Source organism: Lolium perenne, chromosome 4 (assembly GCF_019359855.2).
Source record: "Lolium perenne isolate Kyuss_39 chromosome 4, Kyuss_2.0, whole genome shotgun sequence".
Taxonomy (NCBI): domain Eukaryota; kingdom Viridiplantae; phylum Streptophyta; class Magnoliopsida; order Poales; family Poaceae; genus Lolium; species Lolium perenne.
In genome coordinates this window covers 28,473,215-28,494,884 of record NC_067247.2, presented here as the reverse complement: position 1 = coordinate 28,494,884, position 21,670 = coordinate 28,473,215, and the positions used below count along the sequence as shown (strand labels likewise).

At 45.7% G+C, this 21,670-nt stretch overlaps 3 protein-coding genes across 3 annotated transcripts; 2 read left to right on the top strand and 1 right to left on the bottom strand.

Annotated features, from left to right (window-relative positions):
• Nucleotides 1-1,654: 1,654 nt before the first annotated feature.
• Nucleotides 1,655-5,691, top strand: LOC127292020 (uncharacterized). Its single transcript, XM_051321369.2, has 6 exons — nucleotides 1,655-2,005; nucleotides 3,071-3,144; nucleotides 4,110-4,259; nucleotides 4,399-4,684; nucleotides 4,826-5,059; nucleotides 5,229-5,691. Exons 1-6 carry the CDS (start codon nucleotides 1,853-1,855, stop codon nucleotides 5,532-5,534), a joined length of 1,203 nt encoding a protein of 400 aa, XP_051177329.1. The 5' UTR covers nucleotides 1,655-1,852; the 3' UTR covers nucleotides 5,535-5,691.
• Nucleotides 5,692-6,731: 1,040 nt separating this feature from the next.
• On the top strand, nucleotides 6,732-14,127 carry LOC127292019 (probable cinnamyl alcohol dehydrogenase). The gene is made up of 4 exons (XM_051321368.2): nucleotides 6,732-6,913; nucleotides 8,813-8,926; nucleotides 12,743-12,970; nucleotides 13,083-14,127. Exons 1-4 carry the CDS (start codon nucleotides 6,822-6,824, stop codon nucleotides 13,729-13,731), a joined length of 1,083 nt encoding a protein of 360 aa, XP_051177328.1. The 5' UTR covers nucleotides 6,732-6,821; the 3' UTR covers nucleotides 13,732-14,127.
• A 361-nt stretch (nucleotides 14,128-14,488) lies between these two features.
• On the bottom strand, nucleotides 14,489-17,412 carry LOC127292018 (SPX domain-containing protein 4). The gene is made up of 3 exons (XM_051321366.2): nucleotides 17,010-17,412; nucleotides 15,352-15,511; nucleotides 14,489-15,273 (listed from the first exon to the last, which is right to left on the bottom strand). Exons 1-3 carry the CDS (start codon nucleotides 17,313-17,315, stop codon nucleotides 14,744-14,746), a joined length of 996 nt encoding a protein of 331 aa, XP_051177326.1. The 5' UTR covers nucleotides 17,316-17,412; the 3' UTR covers nucleotides 14,489-14,743.
• Nucleotides 17,413-21,670: the final 4,258 nt, after the last annotated feature.

The window sequence follows — 21,670 nt, the reverse complement described above, 5'->3', positions numbered from 1 at the left end:
TTGAACAATATCCACATTCGCATCTATGTCCGTCGAATTTCTAAAAATGCACACCATATCCTAAAAAACGGACGTGGATGCGGATATGGAGTGGAAATCCGTACCATTTACAACCTTAGTCCGAGGCGAGCGACGGCGAAGTGATCCTGTCTAAACGGCGGGCGGTGGTGCTAAAACTACCTTGCACTGCCTTTGTGATTAATCAAGTACTCCCTCCGGTCCTTTTTAATTGACTCAAATTTAGTACAAAGTTGTACTAAATCTGAGTCAATTAAAAAAGAACGGAGGGAGTAGGTGTTAATAAAATCGGCCGTCCATTCTGTTGTACACGCTTTAAGCAGTGGTTAAGCACGGCTGGTGAGGAGAACAAGTCGACAGTAGTTATCGCCGTCAAGCTGGCTCCATGCAACCACTGCATCCTGTCATTGCATCATCTGTTGCATAATTCTCCAGATAAAATAAAATAAATAAAATCATATTGCCCTACACCTGCAGACCGTTCAGAGCCAGTAAGCAACAGCATGGCCTAGGCGTAGCTAATGATTAGCTAAGATGATAAGCTGTTTCATTGAGCACACGAACTGTTATCTGATTGCAGACAGCCACAATATAACAACGAAACCAAGCAGGTGCTAACAGAACCAATCAGGCAGATGCCAACTTGCTAAAATAAAACATTATGCACAGATTAATTGGTACTCCTACTAGGTAGTAGTACCAGCAGCTGCCGCACTGAATTTCGGGCTGGGAAATATATTCGGACGTTGACATCGCTGTCGGTCGCAGCACTGCCCAAGAACGTCGACAGAAGCGTTGCTTAGCTTTACTTAGCTTGCACATCAGCGTCATAATCGGCACTTGCAAGTGGATTCTAACGCTATCTTGGGGTAGTGGTAAATAGATTACGTATCAAACATCAAAAAAGAGAGCCTCGTCTCTCCCGTGAAAGAAAAGATATGCGGCGGCTAGGGTGGAAACCCTAGCAGCCGCCGGCACCCATCCGTCTCGTTCTCGATATCTACGATCGGGAATCGATGTGTCCCGCCCTCCTCTACTAGCCGCTTCGGTGGTGGGAGGGGGTGAGGCCCCGAACATACGCTGGACACTGTAGAATGTATCTAAAGTTAGAGTTTGGTCAACCAGCCTTGTCGCTATGGTGGCTATGATGGCGTTGTGCGGGACAAAAATAAGGTATTCCAGCCTTGTCGTCCTCTTTGTCGGCGGCGATTTCGCCGGTGGCGTTTAGGAGGGCAAGGATTCGTCTGGTCGTCGCTTCCATGGAGTGGTGGGTCTCGTCGAGTCTACGTGTGCTAGAGGTTTGGTGTTAAGATTTGGATCAACTCAGCGAGTTCTGTTCACACACGTACTCGAGAGTCTCGTGCACCATCGTAGTAGCAATTTTGTTTAGATTCACTCGTAGTAGCAATTTTTCGGTTGCCGATTGCGCAGTTTCCGTTCAGATCACGCGTGCAATCACGATGGAGTTCTTTCAGGTGAAGGAAGCACCGTACGAAAACTATGCAAACTGTAGTAGTACGAACGATCTTGCTTCCGGTACGGGGTTGACGGCATGTTCAAATCAAAGAGGAAAAACACATAAACTAGTATAATCTCCGCGGCTGCGAAATCCGATGCGACATTAACAACAAACACCTCATCGCTCGCGCACTGTTAACCCCTTTCTCCTTCCTTCCTTCCCCTCTCGCGCCCCAAAAGTTTGCCCAACCACCCGCAACCAAACCCGGACCAGACAGCGCGCGGGCGCTCGCGACACAGCCGACCCCTCGCCGCCGCGTCCCGCTCGCCGACGTGGTCTGCTCTGCCCTGGTGGTGCCGGTCTCGCCCCGCCCCGATGGATTGGGCGGCGGTGGCGTACACGGCGGCGGCGCTGCTGTGCGCCGCGGCGGCCACCGTCATCGCGCTCGGACACATCTACCGACACCTGCTCCACTACGCCGAGCCAATCTTCCAGCGCTTCATCGTCCGCATCATCTTCATGGTCCCGGTACGCCTTCTCCTCGCCTCCTCCGCGCACGCGAGCCTAGCTCCTCCTCTCGCGTCAGATCTGTCGCTACCGACGCCGTAATATATTTTTCCAAATTATTCCGGGGGGTGAATTCGTGCCTGCAAGCTAAGATACGAGACCATCTACGCGGATTCCTCACCTGAAGGTTCTGACCTCTGATTGAATCCGAACGCGTTAGGGAGCTAGGTTTGTTCATCCATCTGCGGGCCGGATTGGTTGCTGCTCTTAGGTCGTGATCGGTGTCCAAGCTCGGCTCTGACGCGAATTTGCGGTGGTAGCGCGGCTGAGATTACAATTCTGGATATGAAGCGCTCTCTGAACAACATGTGGTGGTATCTGAGCTCGTTATACAGTTTGGGAGGGGCAGGAGTCCTGCATCTTTTCCCAGCTATATAAATCATTATAGATGTGCAAATTAAGCCTATTCGGACAGCGGATCAGCATGGATTTGCAACTCTTGCTGCTCTGCTCTGCCCTGAATAAGCAAATTAGTTAATTCATCGAACTGGCCAAGTTCTGTTAGAAACGTAAGCCTGCTTCAACGGTTTTCTAAATGATTGTTTGCGGCCTGGGGGTTTGTTTGATAGAAATTGCTAAACCAAGTTGTCATGTCATCTCCGAGTGCATTTTCTGCCGCCACAACACTGTTCTTATATGAATATTTGGTAACTTTGATGCAACCGCTGTTTGAGCAATAACTGCTTGTCAGCAGTTTATTGTTCACCAGCTATGCATTTAGGGTATGTTTGGTTTGAGCCCAAGATTGCCCCACCAAACATTTTGTCAGCCAGGTTTTTTGTGCCCATGAGTTGGCCAACTTTCGCTAAAAATGAACTAGTAAGAAGCCATTTCACATGCCAAAAAGTAGGCAACCATCCTAACAAGAACCAAAGTTTTGGTCATAGCCCAAAAATTGGCAAGGCATGTTTTGGCCACAAAGAGAACACACCCTTAATCTTACGCTTCATACCCAATTGTGTTCGCTTATTTATCAGTCCTTTTTTGTTGTGCGTATTAGCTCTGAAGACCCTCATTGTTTTGCAGGTCTATGCAGTGATGTCATTCATTTCCCTTATCCTACCAGACAATGCAATATATTTTACCTCTATCCGAGAAATGTAAGTCATTTTCTTGCAATTCAAACTTCTTTGGCACCATTATGTAAATCGATGGGCTCAATTTGAGATTGTGGTATCAGCTAGTATTGCTCACCTGTTGGGACATGTGATCAGCAGAAGCATTTTGGTTGCTTTCTGTAATGGCACACGTGTGCAAACTTCTCCTTTTTCTATTACCATGTCAAATTTATGGTCTGGCATCTGTGAGTTGTGCACAAACAGTGGATTACTGCATGATTTTTAGTTTATAAGATATGACATGTGGTAGTCCTAAGCACTCTTATCAACTCTACCTATTATCCAAATCGACTGAGATATGCTATCAATATCACCGTTCTGCTGACTGCTCATGGGTTTAGCCGATCATCTTTAGTGAAGATTGGAGGGATCCATTATGCCTTGTGCACAACCGCGTCCATATTTTAATGTGTATAACCTGGTCATCACAGACCCACATTATTTAGAGTGCAAGAGGGTTCATGCTGCCGTTAGCTTTAACAGCCATCCTAGGGAGTATAGAATGATAGATAATAACTAGTCAGGAATTAGTGATGAATGATCTTCTGTCGTGTTAAGTTGCAAATTAATATTCCAGGTTATAATATGATAATACATACATCAACTTAAGCATGACCTGAATTCATATGCTGCCCAGATGGTTTGAACAACTCTGCATGTAATGACCAAACGGGTAGCCGGGTATAATTTATGAGATACTGGCCATTCCATCCTTTTTTTACGGTGGCTATTCCATCCTTGTCTGTGCTTGCTAAGCACACCTTTACCTGAGTTAGCACACCATAGGCCAAGTTTAGGTGTTATTTATCTTACTGATTGTTTATGTGAGATGTCCATATGCTGTTTCGCCTGTTTATTTCCAATCCAATGTTTCAGCAAGTACCTAAAGTAAGCACTGCATGAATATATCCATTTTATGCTTAATTTTCCTCTCTTAAATGTTTCAGGTATGATGCTTGGGTCATCTACAATTTCTTTTCGCTCTGCTTAGCATGGGTGGGAGGGCCTGGTGCTGTGGTTGTGAGCTTGAATGGCAAAACCCTGAAGCCATCGTGGTTTCTGATGACTTGCTGTTTTCCAGCGATTCCTCTAGATGGGTGCGTACGTGTCCTTCCGCATAATAAGTGGTTATCATAACAATTTATGCATTGGCAGACCATTTCTCAGTAGCATCCTTCAAGAGCTGTTTTTTCACAATTATGAGAGGGTAACTGATTTTTTTATGTCACTGAACAGGCGTTTTATACGGAGATGCAAACAAGGCTGTTTGCAGTTCGTTATTCTTAAGCCTATCTTGGTGGTTATTACATTCATACTCTACGCTAAAGGAAAATATGAAGATGGAAACTTCAGCCCCAATCAATCCTATTTATACATCACTATTATATACACAATCTCATATTCGATGGCGTTATATGCTCTTGCATTGTTCTATGCGGCATGCAGAGATCTACTTCGGCCATATAATCCTGTCCCAAAGTTCATCATAATCAAATCAGTGGTGTTTCTCACATACTGGCAGGTAAATATAGAATAGCAATCCTTGTTTTCATGTTCTTATCCCCGTATAGTCACATTGCTTTTTTACAGTATGATGTTGTTAAGGAATTGTGCTGTCACGGCAAGTTTTATCCATGCAATAATTTGAATTTATGCATTGTAGGGTGTCCTGGTTTTCCTTGCTGCCAAGTCTCGATTTATCAAGAACACCGAAAAGGCTGCTGATCTCCAGAACTATGTATTGTGCGTTGAGATGCTCATAGCAGCCATTGGTCACCTATTTGCCTTTCCCTACAAGGAGTATGCAGGTCCAAATGCCCGCCCGTCTGGTGGTTTCAGGGAAAGCCTTATTCATGCTTTAAAATTCAACGATTTCTACCACGACACAGTTCACCAGGTAACCATGATCCTAGACGCTCATTCCCCTGTATTTTGTGCTCAATTATTCAGTGTTTCTGTAGCAGCTTTGTAGTATTTAAAATTTAACAATCGAACAGGCTACATTCCCGTGTACTGTAGCTGTAGTTTGCCTTTATCTTGGTCTAATCAGCTCCATTTTCATGTAGTTTGCTCCTACCTACAATGAATATGTGCTCTACAACCACAACGAGGGAGAGAATACACCGGCAAAGTATCCTTCTGCCAGCGCAGTGCCAAGCAGTCGGGATGTAGAGTTGGCTGGCATCACCGTGATTCCAGTGACCTCAAGCGTGCCATCAAACCAGGTAGACCAGGATGAATCGATGACCACTCCAATCAGGCACAAAGTTGACCCACCTGGAGGAATGTACGACCTCTCGGACCTGCTGGACGTGGACCTGTCTAGCTACCCGGCCAAGGTTCCTGCAATCTCTGATGTAAGAAAACAATGACCAAGAGTGACAGCCTGTGTGTAGGGTGGTGACCGGGGGAAACCGTGACCTTCATTTTGTCATAGATAACGCTGTAAAAATGTGTGTGTATTACTGGAAGTTCCACTCTTTCCCCATTTTAAGGGGGTTTATTCATGCCCGCACTGCAGCTGTCCCACGTCCTCTTTTTACTAACTGTGTACAATGTTGTGAGCTCTAAATGAACTCGAGTGACAGATAAGACTACAGGAATACCATACTGTGTGTTAACTGATGTTAGTTTTAGCTGTTTATCTTGCCTGTGCTTCATTGGTACGATTGAATCAGAAATATAATTTGCTGAAGGTAGCATTTTGCTCCAGACTTGAGTGCTTCGCCGACATCAGAAAAGTGAAGAACTGGGAACACTTTGTTCCACTATACAGAAACCTTGATAGACAGAGAAAGTTGGAAATATCGTGACAAAACATTCATATTACTAGTCTTGTCGTACTGATATCATTTACACTTGTTAGGGGAGATCAAATATAGCGTGCGAACACTAATTTTCCACCGCTTTGCTCTGCTTCCGCGTTTCAGTTTGCTGTCACTTGCCCCCATTTCTTACCCTGTCAGGTGGCAAACCCAATCAACCTGCTCGCCATTGCCGGTCAGTGCTCACCGTCACAGCTTGCCTCTCCCAAGGCCTCTTTCTCCCTGCTCTTTACTAACTGTGTACAATGTTGTCAGCTCAAGGTGAACTGAAGTGACATACAAGACTAAGTGAATACCATACTACTCCGTATTAGTGTACTGATACCAGTTTGGTGCATTCGCTGTCATTTCTAATTGGTGCTGGATATCTTCCTTCATAGATATGACTTGATCACAATATAATATGTGAAGAACTGGGAACACTGTTCTGCTACACAGAGACCTTCCAAACCAGCTAAAATGATTCCAGACAGAACACGACCTATGGTTGGTTACACGTTTCAAAGACTGGCTAAACGTTCATATTATAGTCTTGTCGTACTGATATATCATTTAAACTTGTCAGGGGAGATCAAACATAGCGTGCGAGTACTAATTTTCCGCGTTTCAGTTTGCTGTCACTTGCCCCGTTTTCTTACCCTGTCAGGTGGCAATGCAATCCACCTACTCGCCATTACCGGTCACCGTCACAGCTTTGCCTCTCCCTACATAACATAGCCCTCTCAAGTCTCAACCTTTCAGCAAGTTCTTTTCACTTCCAAACCAGCATCCCTCGCGCTCACACCTCACCTCAGAGCTCAGATCTCTCTCGTCTCTGTGCTCGGTGGCCGGAGAATGGGTAGCGTCGACGCCTCGGAAAGGACGGCCACCGGGTGGGCTGCCAGGGACGCCGACGGCCACCTCTCCCCCTACACATACCCCCTCAGGTACCATGCCAATCGACATTTCGGTTCTTATTCTTATTCTTCCTCCTGCATTTGCTGTTCTCCTGGATGTTGTCTTCCATTGGTCACATGAAATCTGACGCGTAGAGACCGGCAAGAGCGCTTTCCAAGTTCCAACCCAGCAACAACCGCGTCCTGGTTTCGAGGCAAAGCTTGCAACCTTCATCGTTCTGCTACTGGAGCTGGACCTGGCGATCAGGCTTACAGCAGCACAATGTAGCATATAGTATAGCTACAGTGCTCTGAAGTTGTCCCGGGGCGCGCTGGCTGGTCCAGCTTCTCCTGTTACCTCAACATGCATGTGTTTATGTTAGAAAACAGACAAAACATGCGTTGATCGCATCTCCGGATTACATGTCAGGGTCGCATCTCTAGCTTTGTTTATTTTAAAGAGATGTCTATTATATTTCTAGGGGGCCGACTTCCGATTATCTTAATCTACAGATCAGTCTATATATACATGACCTGTGCACAAATCATTGCACTGTCAAGACTGCAATTGTTTTTGTTTTCTAAAACAAGCAAATGCTCTCCCCTATCTATAGTATAGTGTAATACTAATAAAGTAGAGAGACATGGAAGTCTGCCCCGCCTCGTGTTCTTCTAACGCTTAGAGCATCTCCACTCGTCTCCCCACAGAGCCCCCCATGGCCACTTTTTTTCATCCGGACGGCGAAAAACGGCCCAGTCAGGCCCCCGGTTCCTCGTTTTGGTCCGGATTTGAGCCTATTTTCGTCCGGACTCCCCATGCCATCCTCGGTTTCCCTGGGGTCTCCCGGGGACTCCGGATGAAGCTAAACCAACCGCCCACGCCCACGTGTCTCCTCTTTCGTCCGGATTCCCCGAGCCATCCTCTTTTTCCCCGAGAAACGCCGCTTGGGGAGCACACGACTGGGAAACTACTCCTCCCCACGCCAAATCTTCCTCCAATCCGGACGAAAATTTCGCCGGATTTGGGCGTGGGGAGCGCCAACGAGTGGGGATGCTCTTATATATCAAGGATGAGGCTGGGGCCGGAGCTAGCATACAACCATTGGTGTCCATTGTCAAATGACACCAATGGATTTGTACTAATCCCCTTTAGAATTAGAGAAAAATTCTTAGCACTAGACAATGACACCAGCAGATTCTTAAGAATGACACCAATGGAGATTTTTTCTAGCTTCGCCCTGGGCATTTGGCCTCTGCCGGTCTGCTTCAACCACCTTGTAGTGTGCAATTTTATTAACACTGGAGTACAAAAACCGAGTTTAATAAAAGTTTAGATAGCCAAAAGAAACGTACTCACTCCTTTTTTTTTAGTTACCATGTGATTTGGGTTTAGTTAAAAGTCAAACTTTGTAAAGTTTAATAAAATGTTTAGAACATAAAATTAATATTATTAAAATCATCATAAAATATAATTTCATGTTATATGCATTTTCTATTATATATTTTGATATTTTTTCCTATTGGGTCAAAATTCATAAAGTTAGGCTTTAATATACCCATAATATAGATTAATTGGAAACACAGGGGGTGTTGCTTCATAATGTTACACGCCAATAATTTAGGTGGTGTCCGTTTTATAACTATCACGGAATACTAGTGTATTGCTCACATTCCTACTGTCGTCTCATAGAAACAGACTGCTAAATAGTCCTGCGTATTAGTTGAGCAAAGATTTATTGTTGATCTCGTTATAAAAAGATTTCGTGTCGATTGCTATATGAGTGCCGGAAACTAAATGACACGTTGACACTTGTGGGCAACCAAACAAAATGTATGTGCAAATGTCTGATGTACCTTAGGATCCGTTTTACCATGAAAAAACTAACCAACCATCTTGCAAGAACTAATCATTTAACTTTTATTTTTGTCTGTTTCCATGATGTGAAACAGGAAAACAGGGCCTGAAGACGTGCTGGTGAAGGTTAAGTATTGCGGCATCTGCCACACTGACATCCACCAGGCCAAGAACCACTTTGGGATTTCCAAGTACCCCATGGTCCCTGGGTAAGTACAACAACATCTGCTGCAAGGTTTGATGTTTTTTTTGTGCTAAATATCATTTAACTGATAGGCATTGTACAACGTGCATTACATAGCCTGAATTCTGCAAGGTTGATGTTGGGATTTTCTTGGGCATAAGCCCGTCCGTTTTCCCTATGGGAACAGGTACCCGCATGGATTTACTTACCATTGGTAGGGATGTGGACCTCACCGGGATTGTTGGCGAGTACCCGTTAGGCACATTTTTTTTTTGGCTTCTAGAAAGGCTTCTCCTAGAGAAATTTTGTCAAAAAGGACCACCTGCCCCACTGAAATGTCAAAAAAGACCACCTGTGAACGAAAATGCTAAAACTGCCGTGGCGGCAGCACGGCCAGGCGACGCGTGGCACCTGCCGCAGGAGCCGGTGGCGGCAGGGCCTGCCGCCGCCAGTCCTGGCGGCACGTCCGCCTCCGTGAGCCGACCGACAACGGAGCGACGCCGACGTCACCCTGCCGCCCGTGCCGGTGGCGGCACGCTGAGCTGGCAGGCCTGCCGCCACCACCGGTGGTGGCACGTCCTGCTGCCCCGACAGCCCTCCACAGCGCGCTAACGGCGCTGATTCCCATGCTGATGGCGCTGATTTCCACGCAAACTGTGTCAGATTCGGGCTGTCTCTGATTCTGAGGCTGTTTGCTCCGGTTTGAGTCTATTTGGCACAAGTTTTTGCACTTTCAGCTATATTAGAGACTGTAGTTGTACAGAAAATTGATTGTATGATTCTCCGACATGAGTTGACGTCCGCCGCTGGTACAGGATCGTGACCACCGAAAGTGGTTGTTTCACGTCCTTTATAAGTAGCAGCTGGCCAGCTATTCCTCTCATACGTTTTCATCTTTCTTCGCGTACGAGAGCTCACAGAAGAACAGCTCGAAGCAGCCCTCCCATGCCATTGTTCTTTAGTGATTGATTAGCTAATTGAGTCACTGATTGAGCCGCTAATTGGGTGCACGAAGCAGCGAAAGAAGAAAATTAAGGTGAGTTCTTGTAGATCGCCAATTTTATTCGTACATGCATATGTTAGCTGTTGCTATTTGTGGTGTAGTGTAGTATATTTTACTCTACTAATTAGGCAAGCAACATTGTATTAGCATATTATGTACAGAGAGTGAGATTTTATGAAGGATGTAATTTAATTTGAAATAGAACAACACGTAGTGCAGCGTACTATTATTGCATGTATGACTGAAAATTAAAGAGATGGATAATTTGTTGAACTAATAACCGTATGTTAGGAGCATGCTTTAACTCGCAAATTTTAATGTTAGGAAGAATATCTATCTGCAAATTAAGGTATATATATGATGTCTTTTAATATTTTGTCTTTTAATATTTAGAAAAGGAAGGAATAATTATTTTCGTAAAGTCTTACCGCCATGTTAGAATAAGTGTTGTAATGAAAGTATTAAAACAGTAATATGATTTAAGGTAGGATGTTACTAATATTATTTTAAAAATCTGGTTGTGCGGTAGGTACGATGGAAAATTTGGTAGTGTACTATGGGGACGTCGTACGTGACGAATTCGGTGGGGTGGATTTCTCGAACTGCGACTCGATGGAAGTTGCAGTGATAGATATGGTCAATAGAGCATTTGCGGATGTAAGAAAAATCATCCGGGCCCCATTTGGTCAGGGGATGCGTGGACAGAGGATGACGGTTGAGGCTCTTATCGTCGTAGAAGGGAATGGACCTGCCCGTTGGGGTTTGCGGGAGGTAAAAAATGATACAAATTGGCGTACGTACATGAGGTTTACAAGCACACCTGGTGCTGCTATGTACGGACGGCCGATGGTGTATGTGAAGTTTATTTCAGCTACTGATGATGCTGGAAGCAGTAGGAGCGCTGCAGAAGAGCAGCTGTCCATCACCGCAGGCCCTAGCACCGGCCTGTCGGATCAGCTTGCCATCACCGCTGCTCGTAGCATCGACCCATCGGAGCAGATGCCTAGCCACCATAATGTTGACCCAGGATATTGGTCCGCGGTCGTCGACATCAGCGAACATGTGGAGGGATTGCCTGAGGCGTTGGATGATGATGCTCGTTCATCTTCGTCCGAATCATCGTCGGATGAAGAAGGAGTAGGTCCTCCCCAGAGGGCGGTCCCAGGTCCAATGGACCCTGACTTCCTGCAGACCATGACCATAAGCAATGAATTTCGGTGCGTCCAGCGTGGCCATCTTCCAGTCTTGTCGCCGCGTTCTTTTGCTGCCTGCGCCTCAGCAGTCCTTTCTCTTAATCTCTTTCTTTCCGCTTCACGGGCCTCCCTGCGCACCTCTTCCTCTGCATACCTACGTGCAGCCTCATCATCCATCCGCTTCTGATTTACCTCGCGATTTCGAGCTTGCTCTGCCCTTAATTTTTGTATCTGTCTCTCTCTTTCTGCTTTATCATTAGCAATAGCCTTTTTGAAACGCTCCTCCTCATGGAACCTTGCCCACGCACGCCTCTGTTTTTCCTCCACCTCACGGCGCGCCCAATCCGGCTGCTCCTGGTCTATCCAGTGAAACCAGTTGCAAAGGGGCGGCGGAGACTGCAACAAAAATAAGACGATTAATAAATGAAAATTAATGACATACAAATATGATTTTTAATCATGCTGTTACAACATACCGCAGGTCTCGAGGACGATGAACTTGTATGTGCGGGTGGATCATGATCGTAGTATGCGCACATGAAATATTTCATGCCGAACTTATCCGAAAAATCCACCACTTCCTTCACCTTCGCAAGGCGGCCGCACCAACACCTCTCTGCTCTAACCCCCGGCGGCAAAGTTGCATTCTTTCCCTTCATCGGTCTAAAATCCTGGTCTGAGCAAGGCACACTCATGCTGGCTAAGGTATGAGCACTTGTGTACCAAATAATATCAGCGAACTGAGCGAGAGAATTAGGCACACTCGACGCTGGCTTTTATAGCGAACTGAGCGAGAGAATTAGGCGGGAAAATTTAGCAGAACATGCCTCAATCAGTGCAATCAGCCAAGCAGTACAATAATTCGAAAAAGTACGTGGGAATCAGCGCCGTCAGCGCGCTGTGGAGGGCTGTCGGGGGCAGCAGGACATGCCACCACCGGTGGTGGCGGCAAGCCTGCCAGCTCAGCGTGCCGCCACCGGCACGGGCGGCAGGGCGACGTCGGCGTCGCTGCGTCGACAGTCGGCTCACGGAGGCGGACGTGCCGCCAGGACTGACGGCGGCAGGCCCTGCCGCCGGCGGCAGGCAGGTGCCACGCGTCGCCTGGCCGTGCTGCCGCCACGGCAGTTTTGGCATTTCCGTTCACAGGCAGGTGGTCCTTTTTGACAAAATTTCTCTCCTAGAAGCTACCCTCCCTCAGTTTCTCCGAAAAGTTCATCTACTAAATTTACTAGTATTGGGAAGACTAATTTAGAAGTTTAAACAAATTTTGGAGACATGCTTCTCAGAGAAGCTGAGCGAGGGTAGCTTCTGGGAGAAGCCATCATACGTAGAAGGCGAAAAGAAGTCCCCCTAGGCGGGAATAGTAGGCAACGGATCCCCCTCTAAGGACTTAATGGAGACCCGATAAACTCTAGTTTGTGGGCCATACATAAAAAAAAAAGTTGACTAGTCTCCACTCTATCGGCCGTAACGGGCAATCAAAATAGGAATATCGGATGCTCATAGTTTGTCTAGATATAAACACATAGGTTTGGATGTTTCTATTTTTGTGGGATTTGCTGGTCCATTTTTCTTTTTTCTGTTTGTCAGTCACGTACTTTGAATGTACATAATAGATTGTTGGTGACTGAGAAATAAAATGTAGGCATGAGATGGTAGGCGTGGTGGAGGAGGTCGGGCCGGAGGTGAGCAAGTACACCATTGGTGACATGGTCGGCGTGGGCGGGATCGTCGGGTGCTGCCGCAGTTGCCGGCCTTGCAATGCCAACGACGAGCAGTACTGCAGCAAGAAGATCTGGACGTACAACGACGTCTACACCGACGGTAGGCCGACGCAGGGCGGCTTCTCCTCCGCCATGGTCGTCGACCAGAAGTGAGTTACCCCGCTACATAATCCTGATAACAAAATCGTTGCACTCACTATTGTCTGACCAGACATTCATATAGACCGTAATTTAAGTTTAGACTGTTGCATTTCCACGCAGATTTGTGGTGAAGATCCCAGCCGGGCTGGCGCCGGAGCAGGCGGCGCCGCTGCTGTGCGCCGGCGTGACGGCGTACAGCCCGCTGAAGCACTTCGGTCTGACGACCCCAGGCCTCCGCGGCGGCATCCTAGGGCTGGGCGGCATCGGCCACCTGGGCGTGAAGCTGGCAAAGGCCATGGGCCACCACGTGACGGTGATCAGCTCGTCGGACAAGAAGCGCGCCGAGGCCATGGACGAGCTGGGCGCGGACGCATACATCGTCAGCTCCGACGGGGACCAGATGGCCGCCGCCGCCGACTCGCTGGACTACATCATCGACACCGTGCCCGTGGACCACCCGCTGGAGCCCTACCTGGCGCTGCTCCAGCTGAACGGGAAGCTGGTCCTGATGGGCGTCACCCCGGCGCCGCTCAGCTTCCTGTCCCACCTGGTGATGATGGGGAGGAAGACCATCACCGGCAGCTTCATCGGGAGCATGCAGGAGATGGAGGAGGTGCTCCAGTTCTTCGCCGACAAGGGGCTCACCTCGCAGATCGAGGTCGTCAAGATGGACTACGTTAATCAGGCGCTCGAGAGGCTCGAGCGCAACGATGTCAGGTACCGCTTCGTCGTCGACGTCGCCGGAAGCAACATTGACGACGCCGCCTGATCGGCACCAGCCAGATAGTGCTAGCGCAACATGCTTCACTTAAATTGTGCCTTCCTTTCCGAGGAGATGGCTTCGTGCTTGGCATAAATCCGGCATTAATAATGCTATTTGTGAAGTACTATCCGTGGTGGTTTCCTCCTGCTGAAACACATAAATTCTGCTGGTATTCCTCAATTAATAACTTAGTCCAATAGCCGGAAAAAAGTATGGCTTTGTGTTCTGAAGGTTTGGTCTGAACAACCATGTAGTGTTTTCTGAATCTTCGGACACCATTCTGCCTTGTCTCCATGTGAATCCTTTTATCTTTGTCAAGTGTTGAACGCTTAATCAGGTGTATGAACTTGTTATGATTGAAGCATTTTATACCTAATATATGCAAACTGCTATGATGTCCAATGATTGTTTGCCAGGAGAAGTTAAAATTCGTGTGTGCATGAGCGCATGCGTCTGTTTGTGTGTTGGGACCTACTTCCTCCGTTCTGAAATAAGTGTCTAACTTTTTTCCAAATACGGATGTATCTACAGATAAAATGGATCTAGATGTATTTGCATCTAAGCAAAACCAAGACATTTATTTATAATGGAGGGAGTACTGTCTAGTAGACGAATATGTGTTTATGCTGGTTTGTCATGCTGTCAATTGATTGTTTCTATCTTCAGTTGTATAGGCTCATGTCATATATTGGTTTATAGATAATGAAGGAGTCGTTGTATGAGTGGTATACTGAAGGCAACAAATCAGTAGCTGTACCAGAAATGAACTGGGAACACTTTACTTTGCTATACAAGAAAACTCTGCCAAACAGAGAGATTGTAACTGTATACAGTTCCTTCCAAATCAGCTAAATGACTCACTCTCTGCCTAAGCTCCAACACTCCAAAATGCAAATTAAAATATGGCTTATGGTTAGACACTTCAAAGATTGCCTGAACATCCAACTTATTGGTGGTACAACGGTGCTATCATTTACACTAATCAGGGGCAACTAGAAACATAGCACGTAAAGACTGATTATCCACCGCGTCGATCCGTTTCAGTGTTATGGCCTGTTTGAGCAGCGCTCTGGTCCTTTGATTGCACCTCTTTACCATCCTTATCGGCATCTTCAACCTGGGAATCTGTCAAGGAATCTAACAGCGAGCTCTCAGAAGTGATAGCGCCAGAACAAGCTTCACCGTCCTCTCCATTGAAGAATCTAGAAAGAGAGAGGGCATTATAAGTAGAGCTGGCCTTCTTAAGGCCCTCTATCGCTTTCATTGCTGCGAGTGTGCTTTGGTACACCTTCGAGGTTTCTGTGTCATAAGATGACGCTGGGTCATGACTACCCACAGTATTGTGAGACTGCAGCTTTGAAGAGGAACCAGCCTCGAGTACTTCTTCTTCGACCGGGAAAAGGAGTTCAAGGTTAACCTCACATTCTCTAACAAGCCTTCTTAAGGGTTCAGTGGTGAAGAATGGCTCGTGACGAGCGCGTTGAGTGAAAGGTAGGCTGAGCACGCCGCCTGTTCTTTTGTCATACTTCTTCAGTATCTTCACTAGCCCTGCATACACAAAGTGTCAGGATACTAGTTATGACGGTAGAACACTAAAGCTTGGCTAATTTGGTTCCGTGTGCTCACCAGCAAAATTTAGGGAACTGTAGGTCTGCAAAAGTATCATTTCGCCGTGTATGAGCACGAAATCTCTACGTATCTCTAGCATCTCTTCAGTGAACTCAGCCCTGGAAGCAAAAGCATTATTCTTCTTGGCTTTGACTCGCTCAATCCTCTCCTTGAGCACCTAGAGACAAGCAAACTGCGAGTGAAAATAAAAGAAAATAGTACACCACAATTATCTAGTACGGTACTACCTAGAGTGCAAAATAATCCAGATAAAATATAAATAAGAAATGCCAAGAATGGACAGTAACATTCAGAAACTGTAGATTTCAAAATAGAAAGGGAATCGGTCCGAAGGGCTGACTGGAGAACATATCAAGAATGGTGTTTCATGTTGTTAGCACAACTTCCTCTCAATACCTCACATGTTTATTAGATTCTATAGCTCCATCATATCCACATCTATGAAAATATGCTCAATGGGCTCAACACCAGACAGATTTACAAGAAGATAGATAAGATGGCTTGATGAGAAGTAACCGGCTACTTCTCACTACATGAGGTTCAGTCAAAAGATCAGAACTACTATGAAGTCAAGAACTACACGATAAAGAGACTGTTTAGGCATTTCACCAGATAAGTTGAGAAGTATGGAACAACATCCTCAAACATTACACGATCTAAACTGCTCAATCAGCTGTGTCTGTATGATCCATACAGCAAAGAAATGGTACACTTAGTTCTTCGGGCAAAGGCCAAGTGCTGTTGTTTCTATTGGTTCTGGGTCTTGGTTTAGTGGAATAACTGGAGCTGCCATTGCTACTCACCTAGTCCTCCGTGACCGATATTTCACACTCAGCCTCGTAATGAACATGGAACAAACCAACTTGCAGGATTTAAACTCTGTTTCCGTGCTAATGGATTTGCGTTTATTTTTATTGTTAAACATGACAAATGATATCTGCTTGACTGGAGCCTTAATATCCCTAGTCTAGTTGACCGAAATTTTCAGGCCATCACTTAAAGGAGTATTGAAAGTATCACTTGTGGCAGTTAAATTCAGAGTACCAGATTTGGCTGCCTTTTCTAATGGATGCTCTAATGAACATCAGAAACATATCCACCTAATTACAGAAAGGCCACATGCCATCTAATTCGCTCATATACTCTATTGAAAAACAGAAGCATGTCTGATGGATATGAATTGTAGAGCGACTGCTCTGTCATACAGAAAGGTCACATGCCATTGTACTGTAATGAACAACAGAAACATGTCCACCTTATTACCTACTACTACTATGTTTCTATGATGACCAGATAAGGCCGTTTTGCAGTTACAGTTTGTATCAAGTGGCCAGTTACTCCTCATGAAACCAAATCACGGATTAATGCCACAACTGGTACACCACTGTCTGGGAAATTCCTAGGAATCCTAAAACTGGAGAGATCGCGTGGTACTACAACCCAATTGCCCACCCACGATTCAGCCATTAATTCCCCTGCCCAGCCCGAAATCAACAGGATCCAAATCCCGGTCCCCACTAATCCCACGGGTCTAAATTCTCGAAAAAAATCCCACGGGTCTAGGCGCAGGTGCATCGTAGCCGTAATCTCGGCGGGAAGAGGGCGGGGATAGGGAGGAGAAGGATGGGGGGGGGGGGGGGGGGGGGTGTGCGTACCTGGAGGCGGATGACGTACCACTCCTCCCTCTCGATGTAGAAGTCGTTGAGCTTTTGGAGCTCGACGTCGAGGATCCTGGCGAACCAGTTCCCCAGCGCCACGTCCCCGAACCCGAGCCCCTCCTCCGCCGCCGCGGCTCCGTCCCCATCCCCGGCGGGAGGAGGAGGAAGAGTGGGCTGGTCGGCGTCGGCGTCGGGGGGCAGCGTCTTGATGAGCTTCTTGAGCGCCTTGTATGCGAGGTACTTGTCCTTCCAGTCCGGCAGCGTGCCCTCCAGGTGGTTCCGGAAATCCTTGCCGAACTTCATGCCCAGGAAATTTTCGGATTGGATTGGATTGGGGATGGAGAAGGAATGTCGCGGCGATGGATGGATGGCGGAGGAGGAAGTAGAAATGGAGGGGGCCGGCGGCCAGGGTCAGGGTCGGGATGGATGGATGATTGGGCGCAGGGTCGCTGTCGGGTGGGCCCGGCCGCAGGGGATATTCGTCGGCACTTTCCAGTTTGGCCCCTGCCGCCGCCGCCGGTCGCCGCTTCGTTGGCCTTGGATACGGTGAGATTCCCCTAATATTTGTCCACATTCGCCGTATTGTACCAGCGGAATTACCGTATTGGTTTTCGGATACTCCGCCGGTTGAATCTTTTTTATGCGACGACGAATAATGCTTCGAGCAAACGAAACGCAAAATGACGAACGGGCTTGTCCCAACATGGATGGAAGGATCGTGGCAGCACAAGAGAATGAGATCGAAGAGCCAAAGACCCTACGACTTGCTGTGCATGATCTACCTGGCTGTGCCGACAGTTTGGGTTGGTGATTCGTCGTCCTACTTGTCTTGTACGTACACTGCAGAGTGATAAGTACAAGACGATGATGCAACGCGTTGCGTATTTCCTCGTCATCATGTTGTATTTCGTTTTCCTTGAGATTAAGGCACAAGAGCAGCTCCGTACGTGACTAAAATAAGCCCGCGGAGGATTGCAATGTCATGCCGGACACCGAGTCGATGTGATTTACACGTGAATCTTTATTTGATTCCGTAATAGAGAAATGAAAGGATTCTAGAAATGAGGTTTAGTCGGATGCCATGATTTTTGACAAATCTAGCTGCTATGAGGTTTGGTCATATATCTAGCTGCTATGAGTCGCCTATGACTCTGCCGGGCTTTTTATTTCTACTGTTTTTAGTAACTTTGCTCCGGATTGTACCGGGCAGACTCTATGTAACGATTTGTTATGATCAATAAAGTGTCGTATTCTTGAGCTCATTTGGCATATATGAAGCATGGGCCATAACAATTTCACAAAGATGGGTAGCCTCTTGATGATGCAGCAAACCATTCATGCAAGTTTCAATACCATTGGCTTAAGACCTTTCCTTGGTTATTAGATAACTACCTACAAAAGATGTAGTCAATTTGTTTTCCATGATTTCTATTTTGCAAGAAGCCATTTGGAAAGAAATGGTCTAGTAATTTACGGTGGAAGGGCTCATAAAGTGGAAGAAAGTTAACAATGGAAAGTATTGTGCATTCATAACTCATATGGGAAAGGACAGTAAATCTGCTCATAATTATGTAGTCAAATGCTATGATGATCTGAAGAATAAGCCATATCCTATGGAACAACTAGTAAATAATCAAACCGAGGAGGACATCAAAAGGAATAGGGTGGGTGATGTATTATGGTGTTTAGCATTCCAAGTTTTCCCCTTATGAGGTCACGAAGAAAGTCTCGACTCAATAAACCAAGGCAATTTCCTTGAAATGGTGAAATTAATAGCTTCTTAGGATGCTGAAATTGGGACACTTAATGCTCCACATAATGCTAAGTATACATCTCATGCCGTTCATATTGAGATTCTGCATATCATTGCTTCTAATGTGCAAAGTGAAATTTGTAAATAAATCGGTGATGCTAAGTTATGTTTGCTTTGTTGATGAGTCATGGGATGAATCAAATAGAGACAAAATGGCAATTGTCATTCATTTTGTTGATAAAAAATGGTTTCACTCGAGAGCATTTTCTTGGTATTGTTCATGTTTTGGATACATCTTCAGCTACTTTAAAGCATGAACTATCTGCACTTTCGGTTAATCATCAATTAGATGTTAGCAAACTTCGTGGACAAGGATATGAGGGTGCTAGTAATATGTGTGGGGAGTGGAACGGACTACGAGCCAAAGTAATTGAAAAGTGTCCTTATGCCTATTATATTTATTATTTTTCTCATGAATTGCAACTACTCTCGTTGCCGCATCTAAAGGAGTGTCTGATGTTCACAACTTTATTGACCATCTCTGCTCTTGGTGTCACTATAGTTGTGTCTTCTAGTAAGAGAAATGATGAGTTGCATGCTAATCAAGTTGCTGACATGGAGCATCTCATTGACCTTGGTGATCTTGAAACTTCAAGTGGGGCTAATCAAGTTGGAACTTCAAAGCGGCCTTGTGTCACTATGCGTCTGTTTGCAAACTCTTGAAAGTATAACAACCTACATTTTTGGTACTTAAAGCAATTGCTACTTATAAAGGTTCAGGTACTTCACCTTTAGCACGAGCAAGGTCTGACATTATTAAGTTGATGATGTATTTTGACTTCATATTTATTGTACATGTCATGAAAGAACTTATGGGAATCACATATGTGTTATGCAAAAAGTCGCAACTAAAGTCTCAAGATATTGTGAATACCATGGATGATGTGAAGACTACAAAATTGTTGATTCATAAGCTAAGAGATAATGGTCGGAGCAAGCTTAAAAGTTATGTGCTTTCGTTTTGTGGGAAACGTGGAGTTAAAACTCCAGAATTTGCTGAGTTATATGTGGATTTCATAATTCTCGTGCAGAGAATACGAGTACAATTGAGCACCATTATCTGTGTGATATTTTCATGATTGTTGTCGATCAACACGCAGAAAAGTAGAATTGCAAACAAGAGATGATGCTTCTCATTATGTGCACTTCGTTGGACCTAAAAACCCATTCACTTCATTCATTGATAATGGAAAGAAGTCCAGATGCCCCCCAGGTTTCATCTTTGGAACGGAGAACCCCCCAAGGTTTCAGGTGGAACACTTAACCCCCCAGGTATTACATACCGGTTAATTAGCCCCTGCAGGCGGTTTTGAAGTCTGATGGCTGGTTTGGAGGTCCACGTGGAGGGTTTGGGTCAAGTACCTGGTCGTTTTTGTTCTGTTCCGGTCCAACCCAGCGCGGCGCCGCTTCGCTCCTCTCTGCTCCTCTCTGCTTCAGCGCCGCTCGTCTCTCCCGTCGCCGCTTGCCTCTCCGATGATCGGCGGCCGACGCTGACGATTCGAGGGCGATCCTCGAATCAGTGCAGGTTGGTGCTCCTTCTTCCCCAAAGTAGCAAACCCTTTCCCCTAATTCTGTGGAGGGGAAATCAAGTACGGAGGAACGGGAAGAGTAGGGGCTCGTGGATGGGTCAATTTGAGGATGCAAATCTGGAGATTGGATTTGGGGTAGTTTTTAGTGCCAATACTGTTTGTTTTTTCTTCCGATTTTGTGGGATTTTGATTTTCAAAAAGCCTTGGTTTTTGACAGTTGGGCGTAGTGAACGGGAAGGACGAGGAGGGTGGCCAGCAGCGGCAACGCCAAGATCATCAATATTCTGGTACGGGACCTTACCTAAAGATGGTTCTTTTTTCTTACTGGATTAGCTTGATAGCAGAATGTTGGAACACTTCATTGTCAAACGTTGTGTCACTGCATTGAACTAAGTTGATAGCAGGCAGACGGTTGACTGAATTTGTTGTTTCTCTGTTCCTACTTGTAGGAGTACCAATCAATTGTGAAAAAATAAAAAATATAAACAACTGCAAGATTTAACAAGTAGAGTTGAACATAGAAATAGATTCACACAAGGTATCTGCTGTAACCAACTAGAATCAGTTTTTGATAATGTCTTTCTCTGAATTTAGCAATGTTCAATTATGCCATATGGGCCGTACTAAAATTTGCATGTTTTCTGTTCTTTTTTGTAGAATGGAGAGTTTATGTGTTCGATTTCATTATCGCGGGAAGTTGGAATATGTTGGGAATGATTGGCAACACATAGGTGGAAGGAGTAGCTGCTCAGTAGTGTCAACTGCCAAGCTCTCACTGGCAGAACTGAAAAAGAACTTGTCTGATTATGTGAGTATTTCAGATAAAGATTTACATGCGACGCGGCTATCTTGGAGACTGATTGATAAGAAGCACAATTGTAATTGCTTGTGTAGTCTAGATGACAATACCACTGTGAACTCAATGGGTAGGCATGTGACTAGAGTTGCTGATGGCTATGTTGACATCTATGCAAGGATGTCAGACAATGCTGCATTTGATAGTGATGAAGAAGAAAATGGAGTAGAGAATCAAGTAGAGCATCAGGTTGAGCATCAAGTTGATCATGGACATTATCAAGTACAGAATCAAGTAGAGCATCAGGTTGAGCATCAAGTTGATCATGGACATCATCAAGTACAGAATGAAGTAGAGCATCAGGTTGAGCATCAAGTTGAGCATGAGGATCATCAAGTACAGAATCAAGTAGAGCATCAGGTTGAGCATCAAGTTGAGCATGAGGATCATCAAGTAGAGCATCAACGTGAGCACCAAACCATAGCAATTTCAGAAATGGTTATTGAAGCAGAGAATGTAG